This window comes from Martes martes (genome assembly GCF_963455335.1).
Source record: "Martes martes genome assembly, chromosome: 14".
Taxonomy (NCBI): Eukaryota; Metazoa; Chordata; class Mammalia; order Carnivora; family Mustelidae; genus Martes; species Martes martes.
In genome coordinates, this window is record NC_137902.1 from 81,438,975 (window position 1) to 81,458,582 (window position 19,608).

At 55.4% G+C, this 19,608-nt stretch overlaps 1 protein-coding gene across 1 annotated transcript in view; it reads right to left on the reverse strand.

The window, feature by feature from the left end:
- PGBD5 (piggyBac transposable element derived 5) overlaps window positions 1-19,608 on the reverse strand; it is a gene marked incomplete at its 5' end in the record, with an annotated part of 93,742 nt that overhangs the window by 8,423 nt on the left and 65,711 nt on the right. The window contains 2 exons of the mRNA XM_080823701.1: window positions 2,187-2,367; window positions 17,271-17,405. Of these exons, the coding sequence (XP_080679827.1) occupies window positions 2,187-2,367; window positions 17,271-17,405 (316 nt within the window). The remainder of the gene's footprint in view (window positions 1-2,186; window positions 2,368-17,270; window positions 17,406-19,608) is intronic.

The window sequence follows — 19,608 nt, forward strand, 5'->3', positions numbered from 1 at the left end:
ACCTTGAAGATGACACGCGAGACCATCTCATGCGCCGTGAATCGGCAGTGCCCACAGGAGTCTCGTCGCGAGCGCTCACTACACACCAGGCACAGTGCTGAGTGTGAGCACGGATCATCCCACCTGCCTCTAGAAACTTCTGCACTCGGGTTATCCCACCCACACTGAAGACGGACCGCGGCTCCAGGAGGCCCCCAGGCTCCCAGCGAGGAGGGCAAAGGCAAGGACTAAGCCCAGGTCTGTCTGCTGTCCCAGCCTGACCACACTCAGGACCCCTAACACTCTGGCCAAGACCCGAAGAGCCCCAGGCCCAGCCCGGTGCTTGTCTGCACGGCACCCGGAGGCAGCGTGCAAAACGGAGCCGCCGTCCCCCTGGAGACAAGTTAACCGCAGAGGAAAGAATCATCGAGCGACATGCACCGAGCCAGCGTCCTGCTCCTGAACACAGAGCCACTAAAGGGCGGAGTGGCAGTGTGGCCCGTGCCACAGAAGCTCCCACGGGGCAGGAGGGATGGAGTACAGGCCAGTGTGCACGGGGAGGCCTCGTGGAACTCCGCCCCGGGCTCGAGGCCTTGCCTGGCCCTCCCCGCGCACACGCAAGCCTGCCCCGCTGAGCGGGTCCTGGGAAGCCGGCTTCTCCCCACGGCCAGCCCCGGTCCGGACGCCCGCAGACACTCCGACTGACGTCGCTGGGGACGGTCTCATCCTCCGGGTCTTCGGTCAAAGACTGAAGCTCACTAAAGACTGACACTGTATCATCAGTGACCTGAAACATTCTGTACCCCACGGGCATGTGTCCCTCGTCCCTGCATGTCCACCCCAAGGCAGTTCCAGGGACCCCGGGCCTTCCTGGCCACGCGCCCACCCTGGGACTGGAGCGGGCGGGCGGGCGGGCGGAGATGGCAGCCCGGGCTCTCACCGCACCGCCTACCGTGGGAGCCCATCCTTCTTCCCAGGTGGCTGGTAACACACACGAGGGCCAATTTTCTGCAACTTGACTTCCGCGGCCCCTCTCCGCATTGTCTGACCTCTGCACCCTGAGTTCTCCCCACAGGTAAAGCCCTGTCGGGGACTGGACCTCACAGAGGACTGAGACCCAGCAGAGCTCAGAGTCCCGGGGCGGCTGCTTCCTCGCCGTGGCTGAGGTCAAGGTCAGAAGCTGCTGGCTCCCCGTGACTCAGGAGGATTTTAAGGCCAGATGTGCGACCCGTTGCTAAGCAACAGGTCTGCAATTCTAGTGGCTGGCAGGGCAGGACAGAGCCTTTTATGTCTCTCCCGACTTCATATAAACCCCCAAATGGGGGACAAAGCAAAGGGTAAGCAGCTTGCTCCTGGGCTCCCTGACTCGGTCCAGATCTTTTCCTCCAGCGGCCGCTTCTGCCAGAGCCACGAACCGATGAACAAAGCATCCCGGCACCAAGGGCCACGAAGAATTTCCCGAGACCCACCGCACAGCAGCCTGTGCTAATCTGCATAAATCCCTGCGACGTCCTCGACAACCGCAGGGCCCTCCTTGCAGACGGGGCTGAACCCAGACTTGAGAGCCTCTGTGGGACCAGTGTCTAGGTGCGCAGAGCAAGTGCGTGTGCCCCCCCCCCAAATTCCTCCGCTGAAAGCCGCAGGCCCCCGAGGAGGGTGTTACAGGCGGGGCCTCCGGGAGGGGCCGGGGTCACAAGGGTGGAGCCCTCGTGAATGGGAGGAGCGCCCTTGAGAAAAGGGATCCCAGAGAGCCCCCTGGTCACTTCTGTCACCTGAGGTCTGCAACCCGGAAGACGTCTTCAGGCGACCGTGCCGGCACCCTGACCTTGGACTCCTGGGCTCTAGAACCACGAGGAATAGATAACCACCTGCTGTTTATAAGCCGCACAATCTCAACTATTTGGTGAGAGCAGCCCGAATGGACCAGGACACCGGGAGAAGCCCTGAACGGCCACGGTCTCACAAGAAAGGCCACAAAGGTGCCGTGGGCAGAGCGCGAGCCCATGGCAGGTGTCCCTTCCGATCTCTGGTGCCCGGCGGTGTCCAGGTACGTGGTGGGCATGCGGCCGGCTAAACCGTATTCCCTCCTGTCCGTGGTGGCCTACTGTCCCCGCCGGTCACGACCTCGCACCTGCACCCCCAGGCCTCCCCACCACTTCTCCGGGGGGGCAGGGGCCCCGCTGGCGCCGGCGCGCCGCACAACCAACCTTGCTTTTCCAGCTCCTCGAACAAGGTCAGGCTGGTGATGCTGGGCCCCGTGAAGATGATGTAGTTCTTGCCCGCCGCGTTCCGGCACAGGCTCCGGGCCACCGCGCTGTGCAGCTGCGGCTTATTCTTCAGCGCATCCAGCCCGTCAGGGCCCCCACCGTCCTTCAGGTGCACGTAGATCTGGAACAGAAACACACAGCGGTCAGTGAGCTCGCGTGGTGCCGGACTGGGACCCAGACTGCCCTCGCTGGGCCCCAAACAGGTGGGAAAGCCACCTCTCCCTTGAGCCAGTGGTTCCGTAGCCCCTACCACAGTATTATCTCCTCGGCCCGCGGAGGCCCCAGGTCGCCCCCAAGGCCACCCCACAGTCGAGGCAGCCAGTGGCTCCGTCCATGACTTTCGGTTTGTAAAAGTCAAAGTAAAGAAGAAAAGTGTCAAACTATGATGGGCAACGAATCTGGCAACGAGGTCCATGCAAACACATCCCCCAGTTGGGAGGCACGGGAGGGACTTCAGTTTATGAGAAACGATAGTTTAAGACGACATCACCTGTAAGGATAAACTCGTCTGTGTACTTTCCATTTGAATACAGTTGTGGGTTTTTTGGGGGGTGGGGGGTGAGAGGAGCAGAGGGAGAATCTGAACCAGACCCCACGCTCAGCACAGAGCCCGACACGGCTCAGTCCCATGACCCTGAGATCACGACCTGCGCCGAAACCAAGAGACACTTAACCAACTGAGCCACTCAGGGGTCCCCGAGTACAGCTTTTTAATTCACAAAGCGTGTCGCATTCACTGCTGCCGTTTTCCTTAGTGTAGCCGCCGCGCGGAAGAAGAGGAGTCAGGGTCAAGGATTGAAAACTCACCAGCAATGAGGACGTGCCGGGATTAGCAAGCTATGTTTACACTCTCTGTCCCGTGAACATCTTCTGGGAAAATCACAGCAAATGGGAAGGGATTCAAGAAGAGCACAATCCTCCCAGTGACGGACGAGTCAGGAAGAATCTATCACACGGGTACCAACTACCGTTCTCCTTAAGGGAGAAGAGTTCTTCTTGTGGAACGTTCTAGGTGCCTTCACTGGCAGCACTTCACCAGCTAATGGTGCTCACCTGTCCCAGTCAGGGGCCCCAGGGACAACAGACACTTGGCTGGCAAGGAGGTTAGCCCCGCCTGTCCTCTGACATACAGAACTGCCCGGTGCACGCCTGTCCACGCAGACAGTCGATGATGCTCGGCTGTGAAAAACCAGTAGGGCCCCAGCGATGACCCAGGCCTGTCCACAGCACCCTTCCTGGCTCAGATGACTGCGATCACAGGCTCTGATGGTCCTGAGGCCGATGCAGGCAGGCGAATGTGACTCCAATTCCAAAAGACGCTCGTCTTCTGAGGGCTGATCCTTTTCCAGACACTCACCTGAGATGTCCTCACGGAGGACCCTACTTCGTGTGGCCTGGCAGGCAATGGCTTGATGACACAGAACATCTTTTCAGACAACTCGGCAGCACTCCCAACATTTCATTTTGGGATCTCTATGGTTCTTCCACCTCAACTCCCAGAAGAAATCTCTTTGATAGAGAAGAAAACACAGGGATAGAGAAGCCAAGCTCTGCTTCTGTCACACGTCACGGGTGATTCTGGCCGAGCCAGGCCATTTCTCAGAACGTGTCTTCCCTCCTTCAGCAACGTCCACTCTTGTGGCCACTACCATGGGTTTCTGCACCTAAGGCTCGGATTCATACCTACCTCTCCCAGCGAGCCTACCTGAAATCCCCTCATACCCACGCTGGGCACTATGTCCCCTGAAATCCACCGTAGGGACAGTTTTTGTCCCGTGTGTCATTCAAAAGGAAATCCTCCATCCAAACCCCAGGTTCCCACCAAGGAATGGGAGGTGTGTCATGGGCACCCCTCAGGCCCAACCCTGATGACACCGCACATGGCTTCTGAGGGCCTCCCTGAGGTATGGGGAGGTCACTGGCTCACTTGGTCCAGGGCAGGCAAAGTCTAACAGGACCCCATGGAAAGTCCCTCGACCAAGCTAAAGAAACAACTGCATTGCGTACAAGATGCGAGACATGTGACGGAGCAAAAATAGTTTTAGAAAACAAACGAGAAAGCCTTTGGACATGGTCCCTGGGTACCCTGAGCAGCCAAATTAGCGGGATCTTGGCTTGTTACCATGGCTGCTGACATCTCACTCTTCTCTGCCCAAACCATAATCAGGTCTTCTAGCTGCCACTCGTCCCAAGGCGTAAGGGGAGGGGTGGCGGGCTGACGGGTCAGTCTACGGGTCGGCCATCACAAAGTATCACAAACTGGGCAGCTTCAACAACAGAAATGCTCTTTCGCCCAGTTCTGGCTGGAAGTCTGAGGTCTGAGATCAAGGGGCTGGCAGAGGCCTCCCTCCTTGGCTCGTAGAGGGCTGTCTTCTCCCCATGTCCTACAGAGCATCCTCCTGTGTCTGTGTCCTAATCTCCTCTTCTTGGAAGGACACCAGCCATGTTAAATAAGGGTCTACCCCAATGACATCTTTTTAACATTAATTTTAAGTTACCTCTTTAAAGGCCCTATCTTGGGGCACCTGTGTGGCTCAGTGGGTTAAGCCTCTGCTTTTGGCTTGGGTCATGATCTCAGGGTCCTGGGATCAAGCTGCAAATTGGGCTCTCTGCTCAGTGGGGAGCCTGCTTCCCCCTTTCTCTCTCTGCCTGCCTCTCTGCTTACTTGTGATCTGTCAAATGGATGAATAACATCCTTAAAAAATAAATAAATAAAAATAAAGGTCCTATCTCCAAATATAGTTACGTTCTGTAGGACTGGGGGTTAGGACTCAAACACATGAATGTGAGGGGCGCAGTTTGGCCCATAACAGAGGGGAGGGCGCTAAACTTGGAGAAGGAACACAGCGTCAGAGAGAAGAACCAAGCCGCACACACGCCAACCTCAGGTGTCCTGTCAAAGCCGCACGGCAGCCGAGGCCCTCCCCACGTAAACGTGCAGCCCTGGGTTTGTGTGGGACGGAAGAACGGCATGAGTGGGCCATAGCGCAACACTGCTCCGAGTCCTGACAGCGAAGAAAACAGGGACTCTCTCCTGGGTCTTAGAATAACCTAGAGGGGATCACGTCTTCCTAGTAGCTTGTTGCCGGGAGCTGTCCCGGCTGGGGCACCGGGCGAGCCGGGGACCCATCTCATCTCACCGCGGCACTAAAGCCAGCCCTTCGGAAGGCGGATCGGCCGGGTGCCTGGCTAAGGGGCTTCAAACCACGGCGCACCTTCAAAACATCATCCCTCTGATTGCCAGACTAGAGTCGGTTGCTCAGGCCGGTGTGTTCTCCCTTGCTCTTTGCATGCTGGAAGTGAGCACATCCTTGGGGTGGGGCATGAGGGCACGCAGGGGCTGCGTGGGCCCGTCACAGTCCTGCCGGGGCGATGCTCAAAGGGAACTGGAGAGCCTGACCCGGGAGCCGAGAATCCCTCACAAGCACACTCGAGGAACGGGCCACTTCTACTCACCCCAGGACAAGAAGGGAAGCGTGGAGGCAAGTGGCTGAAGGTGAAGGGGGTGGGGCGGGGGCACCTCCCAGCTCAGTAGAGGCAGAGGCGGCCGAGGCAGCGGCTACAAATCACCAGCGATCGGCAACCCTTCCCAGTGACCGAAGCTGGAGGCCATCCCTCCATTGAAATCACCTCCGAAAGCAGCTTCCCCACTTCCAGGGCCGAGGGTAAGGGGACGCGGGCCACCATCGGTACAAACGCCCGCGTCTCTAACCGAGGTGGTTTCAGGCTGGGTTGTGACTTTCACGGGCCCTTCCGCTGCCCTGCGCCTCTCCCTCCGTACGGAAATTACATTTTACATCTGCGCTGGCGTAAAGACCAGTACATTCATAGGATATGTTAAAGCACTTTCGTCAGCTTGAAAGCTGGGTGGTTTTTTTTTCCTTCTGATTTAAGGAAAACAGAAAGGCTTTCACGTTTTCCCTGAAAGTGTTACGGGAGTAACTGGGAGAAGGTGTGCGCGTACCGGGGACAGGAATCTTTTGAGCATCTTCAAGGCCTGCCTACTCCCCCATACTGCTTCAACGGCAGCATTTCTATGCACCTGATGAACTCCAGTTTTTTTATGATGGCAAAAAATTAGCAACAACCTGGGGCGCCTGGATGGCTCAGTCAGTGAAGCATCTGACTCTTGGTTCTGGCTCAGGTCATGATCTCAGGGTCGTGAGATCGAGCCCTGCACTGGGCTCTGGGCTTAGTGGAGTCTGCCTCTCTCCCTCTCCCTCTGCCCCTCCTTGTGCGCTCTCTCTCAAATAAATAAATCTTTAAAAAAATTAGCAACAACCTAATTACCTCCCGTGAAAAGGAGGCCGATTAAAATTAGTATCTGTAGGTATAACGGGATACAGTGTAATTTTTCAAAAATCACAATCTAGAAAAGTTACTGCATAACATAGGAAAAGGCTCACAACAACCTCGTAAGTGAAGTAATGAGATTATAAAACGGGTGTGTGTGTGTGTGCACGTGTTTATGTAGATACGCTGGCTCAATCCTCAAGTGGCTCTCTCTATACCAGAATTACAGATATTTTGAAATATTTGTTTTTAGATGCCAAACATACAATACAATTTTACTGCAAAATGACTAAACATAATTACAAAAGAACTTCCCTATCAGAATTACTCAAGTGTGGGTGCATTCAGAACTTGCCGTATTTGCTCCCAAAGGCAATCCTGATCGAAGCTAGCGGCTGTTAACAGACCCTGAGCTAAGCACACGTGTGCAGAGGGTGACCACTCTTGGTCGGGGCCAGCCTCTTGCTCCCCTGGGAGACACACGGCATGCGGTCCCGTTAGAGGGCCATCCTGGACTTGCGGAGCTTAGTCTGTGCACACGGGCCTGTCTGGACACTGGCATTTCCCAATGGTCTAGCCAGTCTCTTCCCAAGGAGCAGGCACTCGGTTGCTCCAACACAGGAACAGGAGACAGGTGTGGAATCAAAGGTCTTCGAGTTCCTATTAGGAGATCTGGAGGAAGACCGAGGGACAGCAATCGAAGTCCAAGGATGGTGCCAATACTGAGGCAGTCGCTACTATAAAATAATGAGTTTCTTTTGTTTTTTGCTAGGCGTGATCTCTTAAAATATTTCATTGAAGTTTAGTTGACACGTAATACTATCTTATTATTAGTTATTAACTACATTTATTATAGTATTACATGTAAAGTACTATATATAATAATATATTGATTTCAGGTGTAATGACAATTACAAGATCTGTAGTCACCACCTGTAACCACACAAAGTTGTTACAATATTTCTGACTATATTCCCTACGCTGTACCTTTTTTTTTAATCCCCATGACTTACTTATTTTATATCTGGAAGTCTGAACCTCTTAACCGCCACTCACTTCTTGCTCCTAGCCCCCATCCCTCTGGTGTGAGTTTATTTTTAAAGTAAATATAAAATTGGATCTACATTTCAATAACTAACACATAAAGTTATAACTCCCCGAGTCCCTGTCGAGGGTCACAACTTAGAAGAACAGTTAGCTGGGTGGTCAAAACCCAGCCCCGAAAGGGCTCAGCCTGACAGGTGCGGCTCGTCTGAGAGTCCCTCCGGTCCACTATCCCACTGGTCTGGGTGGGCTTTGACGGAAGTACTTCAGTAGGTCGAAGACGTCAATCTGGGCTCCTCAGCTGAATGAATAAATTATAAGGCTACGAACAAACCATCGCCTTCCACGCAAGCTTATCCCAACTCCACCGTCACTGCAACCGCTGCAGACATACAAATGAATCGTGTCCAGGGTCGAAAGCCTGCCCTAAAGGTCATAATGGGAGAAAGACAGCATCGCTGGACATCCACATGCACGCTCATACTCCGTGCGGGGTGCTTTCTGCAAGAGCCTCGGAAAGACGGCGCTGTAGGAAACACCCCTCCGGAAACGTGGAACTCCTGGCTGGCATGCCTCCCGCAAGTCCCGTCTCGCCTTCCAGGCATCTGGAGCGAGCATCCTTACAGTCCCACCGCCACGCAGAGGCAGAGGGCATCGTCTAGCCCCGTGAACTCGGAGTTTGCTGCCAAAACTTTACTATCTAGAGAGCCACGAGCTTTTTTGACGGGTGTCTTTAGGGCAGAAAAATGTATCTTTCAACTGCCAAGCTTTTCCTTTAAAAAGGTTTTCTTGCTCCTGTGATTTGTTAACTTTTAAATATATATATTTATTAAAAAAAAGAAAGGAAATTAATACGCAGCATTACACTCTGCCCCAGAATGTTACTCCTAATGTTGCGTATTTTAGAGACATTGTAACAGAAAGGAGCATAGGCAATATGGATTATAGTAACACCTGGGGGGACATAGCCCACTTCTATCTCAGCCCACTTCTGGGATGCCCCGAGACCTGGAGAGGAGGGGCCTGGCTCCGGTGCCCCTTCCCCACCCCACCCTCTTAAAAGGACCCTGGTGACAGCCGCAGTAACTGACGGCTTGAGAGCTCATTAAGATGTACCCACAAAGCTGTCACTGTGGTTTCCACACTCTCCCTGTCTCGGGGTAAATTTGGTTCAGCAATGCTGGTCTTGAACCATCGGAACGGAAAAGAATTCAGTTTCCCTGTTGCTGTCATGCCCCCGTCTGAGCACGGCAAATCTGGGGACGGTGAAGTCACTCATCATTAGGGTCTGTGATCCTTGCTCGAACCCTTTATTCACCAGCCATGCCAGACGCAGGTGGAGGGTGGCACTGTCACAGCAGGAAGCAGGGGGCATGGGCATGGTCTGTGCGGCCTGAAAGGAGGCAGGGCGAGCTCCCGGCACGTGGGAGGCTGGCAACTGGGGCATCCGGGGGTGGCCACCTGTGAGGGCTGTAAGGTGTAAGTATCAGTCACTGGCCACGAGAGGAATGGAGGCTGCCACACGGAGATGAGTAAGGCAATTTCGGAACTGCTGGGCTCCGTGGGCATGGGCTCTGCCCTTCACTGGCTTCTGTGGTTTGGGGCACGTTACTTAATTGCTCTGAGCCCATGGTTTCCTCATTTGTAAGGATCGTTTATGCTCTGTGTACCTCACAAGGCCACTGTCTGTAAGCGAAAGCTGTGTGTAAAGGTGATTTCTTTTTAAAATAGCCAAGCTCTACACCCACTGTGTAGTCTCTAGACACACGAGTGGCTGTTCTGTATTAACCAAAATTAAGTCAAATGAGACATTCAATTCCTCAGTCATACCAGTTACATTTCAAGTACTCAACGGTCATATGGGCCAGTCATTGCTATAATGGAAACTTCTAGGGACAGAGCTGCTTTATGTCTCCTTTGGTTGATCAGCCTGGTTTTTCCAGCAAAGTCTGTAAACCACCACCTGACTGTTGACTCCTGCCACCAACTGTCTCTTCTGCTGCCTCTTACCTTGACCGTGGCGCCAAGGCTGTCTTCTTCGCTGGCTGGACCTTCAGCACCACTGACCCTTGCAAGAACCGGGCTCAACTCTTGGTGAGGCGTGGTGGAGGGATGGGTGCTAGCATTCCGTGGGCTCTTTGCACCCACCCACATCAGCACTGTTGTAGAGTCTAAATTCCTTGGGGGAAAAGACCATGGTTCGATCTGGTCCAGCCAGTGCCTGACTCCCTATGACGGGCACTTAGTACTTCCTTGTCTCCTCTGAATCCTGACAGGGTGACGAGGGCTGGGCAAAGGAGCCCCACCCAAAAAACGAAGGAAGAAATGAGTCCTCCGCTACTTGCTCGTGGACACGCAGAGATGATGTGACAGATGTCTCGTTCCCCAGCCAACTCCATCTGCGACATAACCACATCCAAGCCGGCCAGGAGGGAGGCTCACGTCCTCCCCAGGCACAATGAAACAGATGGATGGACGCCCTGTCCTGCCCGGTTTTGGACTCCATGAGCGAAATCCACTCTAGTGGATTAATCCCACTCTGACCCTCACATTCATCTGGTTAGTGGCCAGTCAGGACCCAATATAAAAAAGACTAACAATCAAATAAGGACAAAACCAGCACCAACTCCTCAAGTTCTTTCAGTCTAAGAAACAAGTCTCAAAAGAAGAGACACCGGCGGCAGAGGGCGAGGAACAGGTACGCGGTTTCTGTCTACCATGCAGAAAATTCTCTCAAACAGCCCGGTGGGGAAGAGGGTGGGCCCTGGGATCGGAAAGGCCACCTTTAACCCCAGGTCTTCCACTTTACGGCTGACCCGGTGGCAAGGCAGGTCACTTCACCGTGCCTTAGCTCGTTGCTGTGGAACGGGCACCAGAAGGTTCTGGGAAAGAGAAAATGAGTAATGCAGAGAGAGTCCCTAAGCACGGAGCCGGCATGGAGCCGGCACTCCGCCGACACCAGGGATCCTTCCCTGAACCCTAGAAGAGGCTGTCGCGATGCCACAGATTAGGCTGAAAGGAAGAGAGATGCTTCCAGATCAGCGAGTCCCCCACCACCACGCAGGGCAGCCCCCCTCACAGATGCCCATCTGGGCTCCGCCTGCACATGATGGGGGATGTGCAGGGGGTGGGGACTGGGGGTCCGTTGGTCTGGGAGTTTCCATCTTAAATTCTGGCTTCTGAGATCCAACCACCTCCAGAGAACATCAATTCCCTGAGCCGGAAACCAGGGCTTTGCGTTTAGAGTGGTTCTGTCCCTGCCCCACGTGGCAGCCATTCAAAGCCCAGAGACAGCCCAGCCTCTCCACCGAGCATCCCTTCAGGCTCACGCGCACAGTGCACTCGTGGGCACGCGCTCCTCCCACCCCCTTCTTGGGGCTCTCCCGCCTGCCAACAGCCCTCGAGGGGAACCCTGGGTCTCACCCTGCAGAGGCAGGTGGCCTAGCGCAACACATTCAGACAGGAGAAATCTGCTCTCTTTAACTACAACGCTTTGCTTTTTTTCCCTCGAAGAATCTCAGGGCTCTGTGGTCCCCGCGGGTCTATGTAACATTAACCAAACTGTTGGCCAGCTTTTTCCCACTGGATTCTCCATCTTTCTGACCGAGTAGAGACAGAACAACAGTCTGTAGAGACGGCGTCTCCTTCTGACCCCACAGGAAGGTCACAAGGCTTCCAAGATGAGCAAATGTAAGGTCTCAGAGGAAGGAATTCCAACCTGTCGATGACGGGGCTTTCCCTTGAGACTGGAAGTCTCACCTTCTGTATAAATCTCTCCTTCCAGTACCCCCCACCCCCCAGCTCACAAGGGAGGCTGCACAGGAGGGGACAGGTCTGTCCCCTTGGCGGGCTCTCTTTCTCAGAGACCCTCTGCAAATGACACGAACTAGAGGGTGTGCTGGGGCTGGGGACAGCTCTTGGCAGACCTGGGACACAGGACACACAGAGTATACACTCTTGAGTACGCCTTGATTCTCTAATCTGGAAACGGCAGTGGTTCTACTGAAAAAGAAGGCATTGGCTGTGGCCTCATAGGGTACAGAGGGTTTAGAACCCAAGGAGCGATGACGTCTCGGGATTTTCAGAGCCTTATTTACGTGACCCCCTGCCAGCTCACTCCACTGCTGTGAAAGCCTGGGGTCAAAAGCCTAAAGATCTTCTGTGACCCTATGCCAGGGTGTGGGCATGGAAGGGACGAAAGGGGCCTCCATTATCCCTGGTAATTTTCTACCATAGATATAAACATACCACGATCCCCCTGATTCCCCTTAAACGGACATCTGAACAGTGAGTCCCAGAAATACTGTCCCTGTGGACTCCCATGTCTGAGAGGACAGATGCCCCACGCTGGGCGGTTACTCCTTCCTCCCTTCCTGAGAGGGCCCTGGAGAGCACCTTGAGTCTTGGGGTAAATGACACACTCTCTGGGAGCTTCCGTTTTCCCAGGTGTACAGTACTGACAAGCAGGCTCAGCAGACGCGCCTCAGCGCCCGGCCTGCAGGGACGGACGCTCCTGATTCCTGTTCCCGGCCTTCCCCCGCTGCCACAGGTGCCTTCTGTGTTGGTACATCCCATGCCCTGCTCTGTACCCCCGCAGAGCCCTTCTTAGCCCCCAGGTGCCCTCCTATGGCCTCATAACACTATGGGCATTTCTCACGCTGCACCTGCCACACTGTACTTATGAATGGCTTTAATACACTTGTCTCTCCTATGAGGTCGCTCACCTCTAAGCCAGGTGGAGGGCAGGAGAACCCACTGCAGTAGAACCAACACACACACACACACACACACACACACACACACACACAGTATCACTTCCATCTACTGAGAGAGAGAGATTTATTTAAAAAGCAATTGGCTCACATGATTATGGAGGCTTGGTAAGTCCAACAAGACAGGCTGGTGGGCTGGAGACCAAGGGAAGAGTTGCAGGCCAAATCCAAATCCAAATCCAAATGCATTTTTCTAGATTTCCCTCTTCTTCCAGGTAGATCAGGTTTGGTGCCCTCCGCCACCCATTAAGGTCTTCAACTGATTTGACGAGGCCCACCCCTTGTGGAGCATAATGTGCTTTACTCAAAGTCTACAGATTTGTTAATCTCATCCAAAAAACACCTTCACAGACACATCAAGAATAGTGCTAGACCACATATCTGGGTACCACGGCCCAGTGAAACCTCCACACACAGTTACTCATCACAATTTCTGAGTCCCATGGAGGTCAGGGGGTGACACCAGAAAGGCCGAGTCAGAAAGGGAGTGAGGTAGAGCAGGTATTCCCTGGCACCTCGCATCCCGCAGAGCTGCCTGAGGACAGAGTGACTGACACCGAGGTCCCTGCATGGGATGCAGGTGGACGACAACAGGGCTCACGACTGCAAAGCACATTCACTGTCCTGGTTACTCCTCTATCTGTAGCTGGGAGTCCACAGGCCCACAGCTGGAGCCTGGGGCAAGCCTGGCTGGGGATGCCAATGAGCTTGGAGACACAGTGCTGAAGGCTCAGCCAAACCCAGGCTCCGGGGACCCTGCCTCCGGCTTCGGCAGAACCAGGACCAGCAGTGCAGGTGGAAAGTGCCTTTGCTCACAGGGAGTTCACTCTTCCTGCGTGACAGTGTATGGTCCCCCAGCTAAGACCTATGCTCCCAGATGTCTGGGATGACGAGAAAGTTCTGGAAACGGACGGTGATATGGGCTGCACGGCACTGGGAATAAACTTCCTGCCCCTGAATAGACACTTACAGATGGCTAAAACAGTAAACTGTATATGCTGTGCCCATTGTGCCACCATAAAAAAGAAATGCTCCTTGAGGACAGGTTCACGCCTTTCCTTAACAGGCCCCCCGCCCCTTCACAATACGTATCCCACTCCTCACCATTCTTCCTATTAGAGTTGACCAGACGGCCAACGGAAGAGGCCCGGGGCCTATCAGCAGGAACTGACGCCACAGAGTAACGTGAACGGCTCTGAGCCTCACAGGATTCACGGTCAAGTGGCCGGTGCGTGGCAGACCACCAAGACACGTTTTGGGTGGAAGGACTCTGAAGGTGAGTGGACCTGCAGGTCAGCTCCACAGACGCCAAATGGGAGCCCAGGCCCAGCCGTCTGAGCCAGCGCCTCCGTAAGAGCTGATCGGGGAAGGTCCGGAAAAGAGCTCCGGGGGCAGACGGTGTCACTGTACCCAGTGGGATGCCGCTGACACGGGGGTCCCTCGCACCCTCTGCAGCTCCCAGAGCTCAGCAGCCCCATCCGCTGCTTCTTCCTCCTGAAAACGCTGTACCCCCACCTCCTGCACTCTCAGAAATGGGAGACTATGAATCCTTAACTTCCAGACCGAGTCCATATAATCTCTCCTTCTACCTCACTCCTACCAGATCCCTTCCCCATAGACCCTTCCTGGGAAAACACTGAAAAATACCAGAGTTCTTCTAAACAACCCTCACCATTAGTCTTATTATGATTTTTTAAAGATTTTATTTGAGAGAGAGAGAGAGAGAGAGAGCGAGCACACAAGTGGGAGGGGCAGAGGGAGAGAATTCCAAGCAGATGCCCTCCTGAACGTGGAGCCCAACGTGGGGCTCAATCCCACAGCCCCGAGATCACAACCGGAGCCCAAACCAAGGGTTGGACGTGCAACAGACGGCACCACCCAGGCGCCCCAGTATGATTTTTGTCTAGCTGTTGGCACCCCCTCGTCACCCAGATGCCCTTGTGGGGAGAGAAGCCCCCCATGTGAGGCACAGACAGGATAAGTCAGCTGCGCTGAGCTCCTGTTTCTTTCCCACTAACCCTCCCTGAGCCACCAGAGAAATCACTGACCAACATGCCACTTTCTTCCCCTCCCCATCCCTTCACCCAGAATGTTCCAAACAGAGCTCATCCTCAGCCTGACGGTGGTTCAGAAGGATGCGTCCAGCCAACGAAAGCTGAATCTTGGGGGGATGAAACAGCCAAGCCGAAGCAAGGCCTTGGTTTCTGCTAGAAACGCACCTGCACATCCACGGTTCCTCCAAGACATCAGCTTGGTACGACCTCAGTAGCTGGAAGGGAGCGGCCCGGCCGGCTCTGCGGGCCCAAACTGGTGGGCCTTGGGTCTTTTATGTCAACACAAAATCAACCGCCACGGAAGCTCAGTGGCATGTGGAAAAGGTCCACAGCTCGTGGGTTTTCAGACCTGAGGAATATGGCCTGGACACTCTCGTGGGCAGAGTAGAGAAGCCCAAGGAGACTCCCGCACGGGTCGGCTCGGATTTCCTCATGTGTCTACTCCAGCTCGCATCCCGCTGGCTGCAGCAAAACATGCAGCCAACCTGAGAAACGCACGGCGGGGCAGACGGCTACCGAGGGAAAGCAGCAGAATGGCAAAGGGCCTTTTGTGCCGGAGGCTGGCCGTGGCCTCCCGAAGGCTCAGCAACCAGGCTTCTCGGCTGCAGTCACAGAGCAGGAGAACGTATTTGACAAACTAAAATGAAGGCAGTGCTCTCGTGTACCCAGCCCCACACATTTGCAAAGAGAGGGACCACAGGATCCTGCAGCAGCGGGGACCTCGCCGATGAGCGACCCCAGCCTTTCCCTCCGTGGGGAGGATGCTCGGATCCAGAGCCACTCTGGGAAGCGGCAGGAGCGGGGACCGCTGCCGGCCCACAGGACGGGGAGGGCAGAGGTGGCCTAGGGTCACAGGAAAGCAGCAGTAGAAGTGCCAGCTCTGTGCGGCCCAGCACGAGCCTCGGCGAGCACCCGACATGGGCACCCGGGGTGAGGACCTCCATCGACCCTCCAGCCCTCTCACAGCACAGGCTGAGGAGAGACGCAGGGGGATGGAGGCGTGCAAGCTCTCCTGGGGAAAGTATTGCTCGCCCCACCCAGCTGCCCAGGATGCTGACTTTCCAAACTCCTCAGACCAGACTCAGGATGTGGAGAACCAAGAGAAGGGGAACGACAGAGAACCCTCCCCAGACCGCACGGCAGCTCCTCCATGTGCCCCGGCTCCTCACAGGCAAGGCGTCCTTCCCCGCCTTGCTGCCCACCACGGGCCCCTTCCCTGGGACCCAGGGACAAGAGGCCCTGGGGAGGCCAACACAGTCCTTGGCCCACCCCGTCACAGGACAGCCCGTGGCTGGAGGGTAACGGCTCGTGTTGCCACAGCCACGGTGCAAAGCCCGACCGCTGCTCAGTTCTGGCTTCTAATATAGCCCCTTGCACGGCAGCAAAGACTCCTAAGATCAGAAAGTTCTAGAAACACAAGGAAACTTCAAGGTACCCATCCAACATTTTTATCGATGGGGATTTTATAGATTTGACGGAAGTTGGGAAGAACATGTCCCGAGGGAGAGTTCTGTGGCCTGTCCAGGTAACAGGCCTGACCTGTAGCCACTGGGTGCTTCCAGAGAAAAGTGGTGCAGAAGCACACAGAGCCCACACGGGCAGCTGTCCGAGGAAGTAGGCTGTGTCTCCACGTCCCGGTGTCCGGCTCAGCACTGCACGGGACAGGTGCTCGGGAAGTACTTACTCCAAGAAGGACCAATGTTCCTTAGGGATTATATAAAGTGAACCTCGCTCCCGTCTCCAGTGACTGTCACTGCAAAGGACACCGTGGAGGTGACAGGAGCCACTGGACGGGGGGGCCCAGGCTGCACATGCAGAGTACATCCCGCTCAGGGACAGGTCCACTGTGTCAACCGCCGGAAGCCTGTGCTCAAGCTGGTGCAAGTCTGGGGTCCCACCGGGCATCCCAGCCCCCGCCCAAGCTCAAGGTCCCCCACGCCCACAGGGAGAGCAGGGAAGGTCCTTCTTAGCAGCCACATTTGCCTGGAGCACGTTTCCCTTCCCGTGGCGAGGAGATGCCTCCTGAATCTTCCCATGACTCCTCCTCTGGCTCAGGGGGGAAGGAGTGTGAGATCCCTGGGCCTCGGGTCCGGGCCAGCAGCCCGGCGAGGGCGGTCACGTGGGGTCGGCTGTGACGGCCGGGCTGGCAGGACTGACAGACGGGAGAGGGTATCCCCACGCGCGAGGCAGGGCACGAGAAAGCAGCGCGGGGCCAGGAGCTGTCACTCAGGGGCCACATTCCGGCGTGGGCCGTCCCCCACCTTCTCCTTTGTGCACACCGCACCGCGGCTGATCCCGGCGGCCAGACACCTGACACTCTCTCCTCTCCCGAAGGCCACATCCGTGCCTGCCTGAAGCAGAGCGGAGCCCGGGTGCCGGCGGCCCTGCCAGCTCAGAGGACAGGTCCCCGCCGTGCTCCTCACGGAGCCCCATCTAACCAGCCGGCTGCTGGGGGCCTGTGAAGAAGGATTCCTCAAGGCGGGATGCGGGGGGACAGAGACCCAGCAGGTCAGGGGCGGGAGGGGTCTTCTGGAACCGACACACATCGTGTCCTCAAGAGACATGGTCGTCACCTCCTGTGACCAGCTCTTTGGGTGAAGCCTCCGGCCTTGAGATCCGGGCCGAGCCGTGATGAGGGTTTCCTGTCGTTACTGAGCCAGAAGGGCCGGACAGGACGGGGAAGAACATGCGGGGCAGTGTCGGCTGTTCCAGTGCCCCCGCGAGGAGCCCCAGCCTGGCCCCAGTCTCTGCGGCAGCCGCTGGGGAAGCCGGGAAAGGGGTGACTGTGCTCATCAGTCGACGAATGAGCCGAGTGCCCCGACGGGCCTCCCTGGGCCTCCCGGGCCCGTCCCCGGGCTCACCTGGATAATGAAGCCAGTGGAAGAGCACTGCCTGACCCAGAGGCTGAATTTCCGCTTCTTCCTCTTTCGGAGTTCCCGCTCCGTGCATGTGGCAATGAACACAGGGTCCTCGTCAATCAGGGGTTCGTGTAGCACCTGCCGGGAACAAAACAGCAGAGATGCTCACGGAAGGCAACGAGAGCTCGGGGCGGGGTCATCCGATCGGCGCTCAAATCGAGTCCCTGCCTTTGACCAGCTGTGTGACCTGCATCACCGTACCTCTCCGATCCCGAGTCTCCTCATCTGTAAGAGGGTAACATCTACGCCAGCGTTTTGGGGAGGACGGAGTAAGAAACCACATGCAAAGGACCTTACGTGGGCCCTGACGTACAGCAGGTATTTAGTGAATGGAAATTTAATAAGTAATTTTATTTTTATTTTACATATTTGTAAAATGAAACTTTTTTTTTAAAGATTTTATTTATTTATTTGACAGATCACAAACAGGCAGAGAGGCAGGCAGAGAGAGAGGGAGGAGGCAGGCTCCCTGCTGAGCAGAAAGCCCGATGCGGGGCTCAATCCCAGGACCCTGAGATCATGACCCGAGCTGAAGGCAGAGGCCTAACCCACTGAGCCACCCAGGCGCCCCTAAAATGAAACATATTTAATGTATATACTTATATATTCATATATTTAATGTGACAATTATAATAATAATCATTAGCGGCCCACGGTTCCCAGTGCAAGCTCTTACTTGGTAGCCGGATCGCCAGGGGACCTGACTCCTAGCTGGGCCTGCCCAACTGTTTTCAGGAAAGACCCTCCTGACGGACACCTCACACTGCTAAAAAGTCCTTTCCCCCACAGACTCAGGTTTACCTGCACTTAATCTGAGCCTACTGATCTGACTTCTGTCCCTGTGAGGAACAAACGAAAATATGCACTATTTCTTCAGGCATTCCAGACCGCTCGCACGCTGCCCCACAACCTCCCTGCTCCCCCGGGGCTCAAGGACCTCTCCTTCCAGCCTGCCCTGAAATGAAGCCGGTGCCTTGTGGCCTCGTCGCCACCACCCAGCCTCTGGCTCTCCTCCACACTGTCGTGTCCTTCCGGACACGGGATTCCCAGGGCAATTTTTAAACCTACTCCACCTTTTTCAATTTCTTTATAACATGGTTGTAAGACGTTTTCAATGACGAGACTATCAAGTAAAAAGAAATGGCTCCGTGGGGTGGTCCAAGTTTGGCTTCTTCAAGATGAAGTGTTTCTGGGGAGACTTTTGGGTGCATTTAGGAATCCACTACACTTCTCCCCACCCCAGTCCTATTTCAAGCTTAACTGTGATTGGCAAGTGTGTCTGAATTTCACTGAAATGAAGAGTGAGAGGAATGAGAGGATTCCCAGACCTCGAGCCGATGCCCTAGATCGGGGCCGGTAAACTGTGGTACAGTCTGGCTCACTGCCTCTTGCAAATAAAGTTTTATTGGGATCTGCCGTGTTGTCAATGGTTCTCCCAGACTACGAAGGCAAATCACGCAAGAGCGGCAGAGACCAGCTGGCCGCTGACAGACCCGAGTACCAGCCCCAGCTCTCTCCCAGGGCTCCTGGAACTTTAACGAACAAACCAGTCACCCACCATCTCCCTAAAGGGCGGATTCTGATCTAGTCACTCTGGGGCAGGGCCCGAGCTTCTGCACGTCCAGCGAGCTCCTGGGTAATGTCAGAACGCGCTCCGACAGGGGCCGACTGGAGGACAACACTCACCAGCTGTGATTTGGACAGCACCTCCCACCCCTCCATTAATGCTCCCCTGAATTCCATTCAAAAAACAACAGACCTGTGGGGTTCAATCTGGCCCCCAGACTGTTCTGTTGTTGAAAGCACGCGGGCAATAAACCTGACCTCCCCATTGTCTGCTCACGAAGGGGAGGGCTGGCGAGGCTTCTGGGCCACAGTGCCTTCCCAGGCCCCCACGCCTTGCCGACTCCGTGGGCTCATAAAACGTTCAAAGCCCCATTTGGAACCACTGTAGCAAAAGGGACAAGTCCCACGCACTGTGGGACACGGAGCGGGAGGGGGATGGTGGGGAAATGGCAGAAAGAAGCCCTTCAGGTGTCCACCTGTTCCGGGCTCCACTACCCCAGCTCAAGAAACAGGTCCTCCTCACCCCGCTCCTTGAGGCCACAGTGCATAGAACCGGTGTTGCCCCCTCATCTTCAGGAACCCAATGGAGCTCGAGTCCGTGTGCACTTACACAGAAGCAGCTGCACACCGTGTCCCATCCCATGCCCCACCAAAGCACGCCGCACGAAAGCCGGGCCTGCCAGAACGCCTCTTCCCTCTCCTCCAGGGTGCCGGC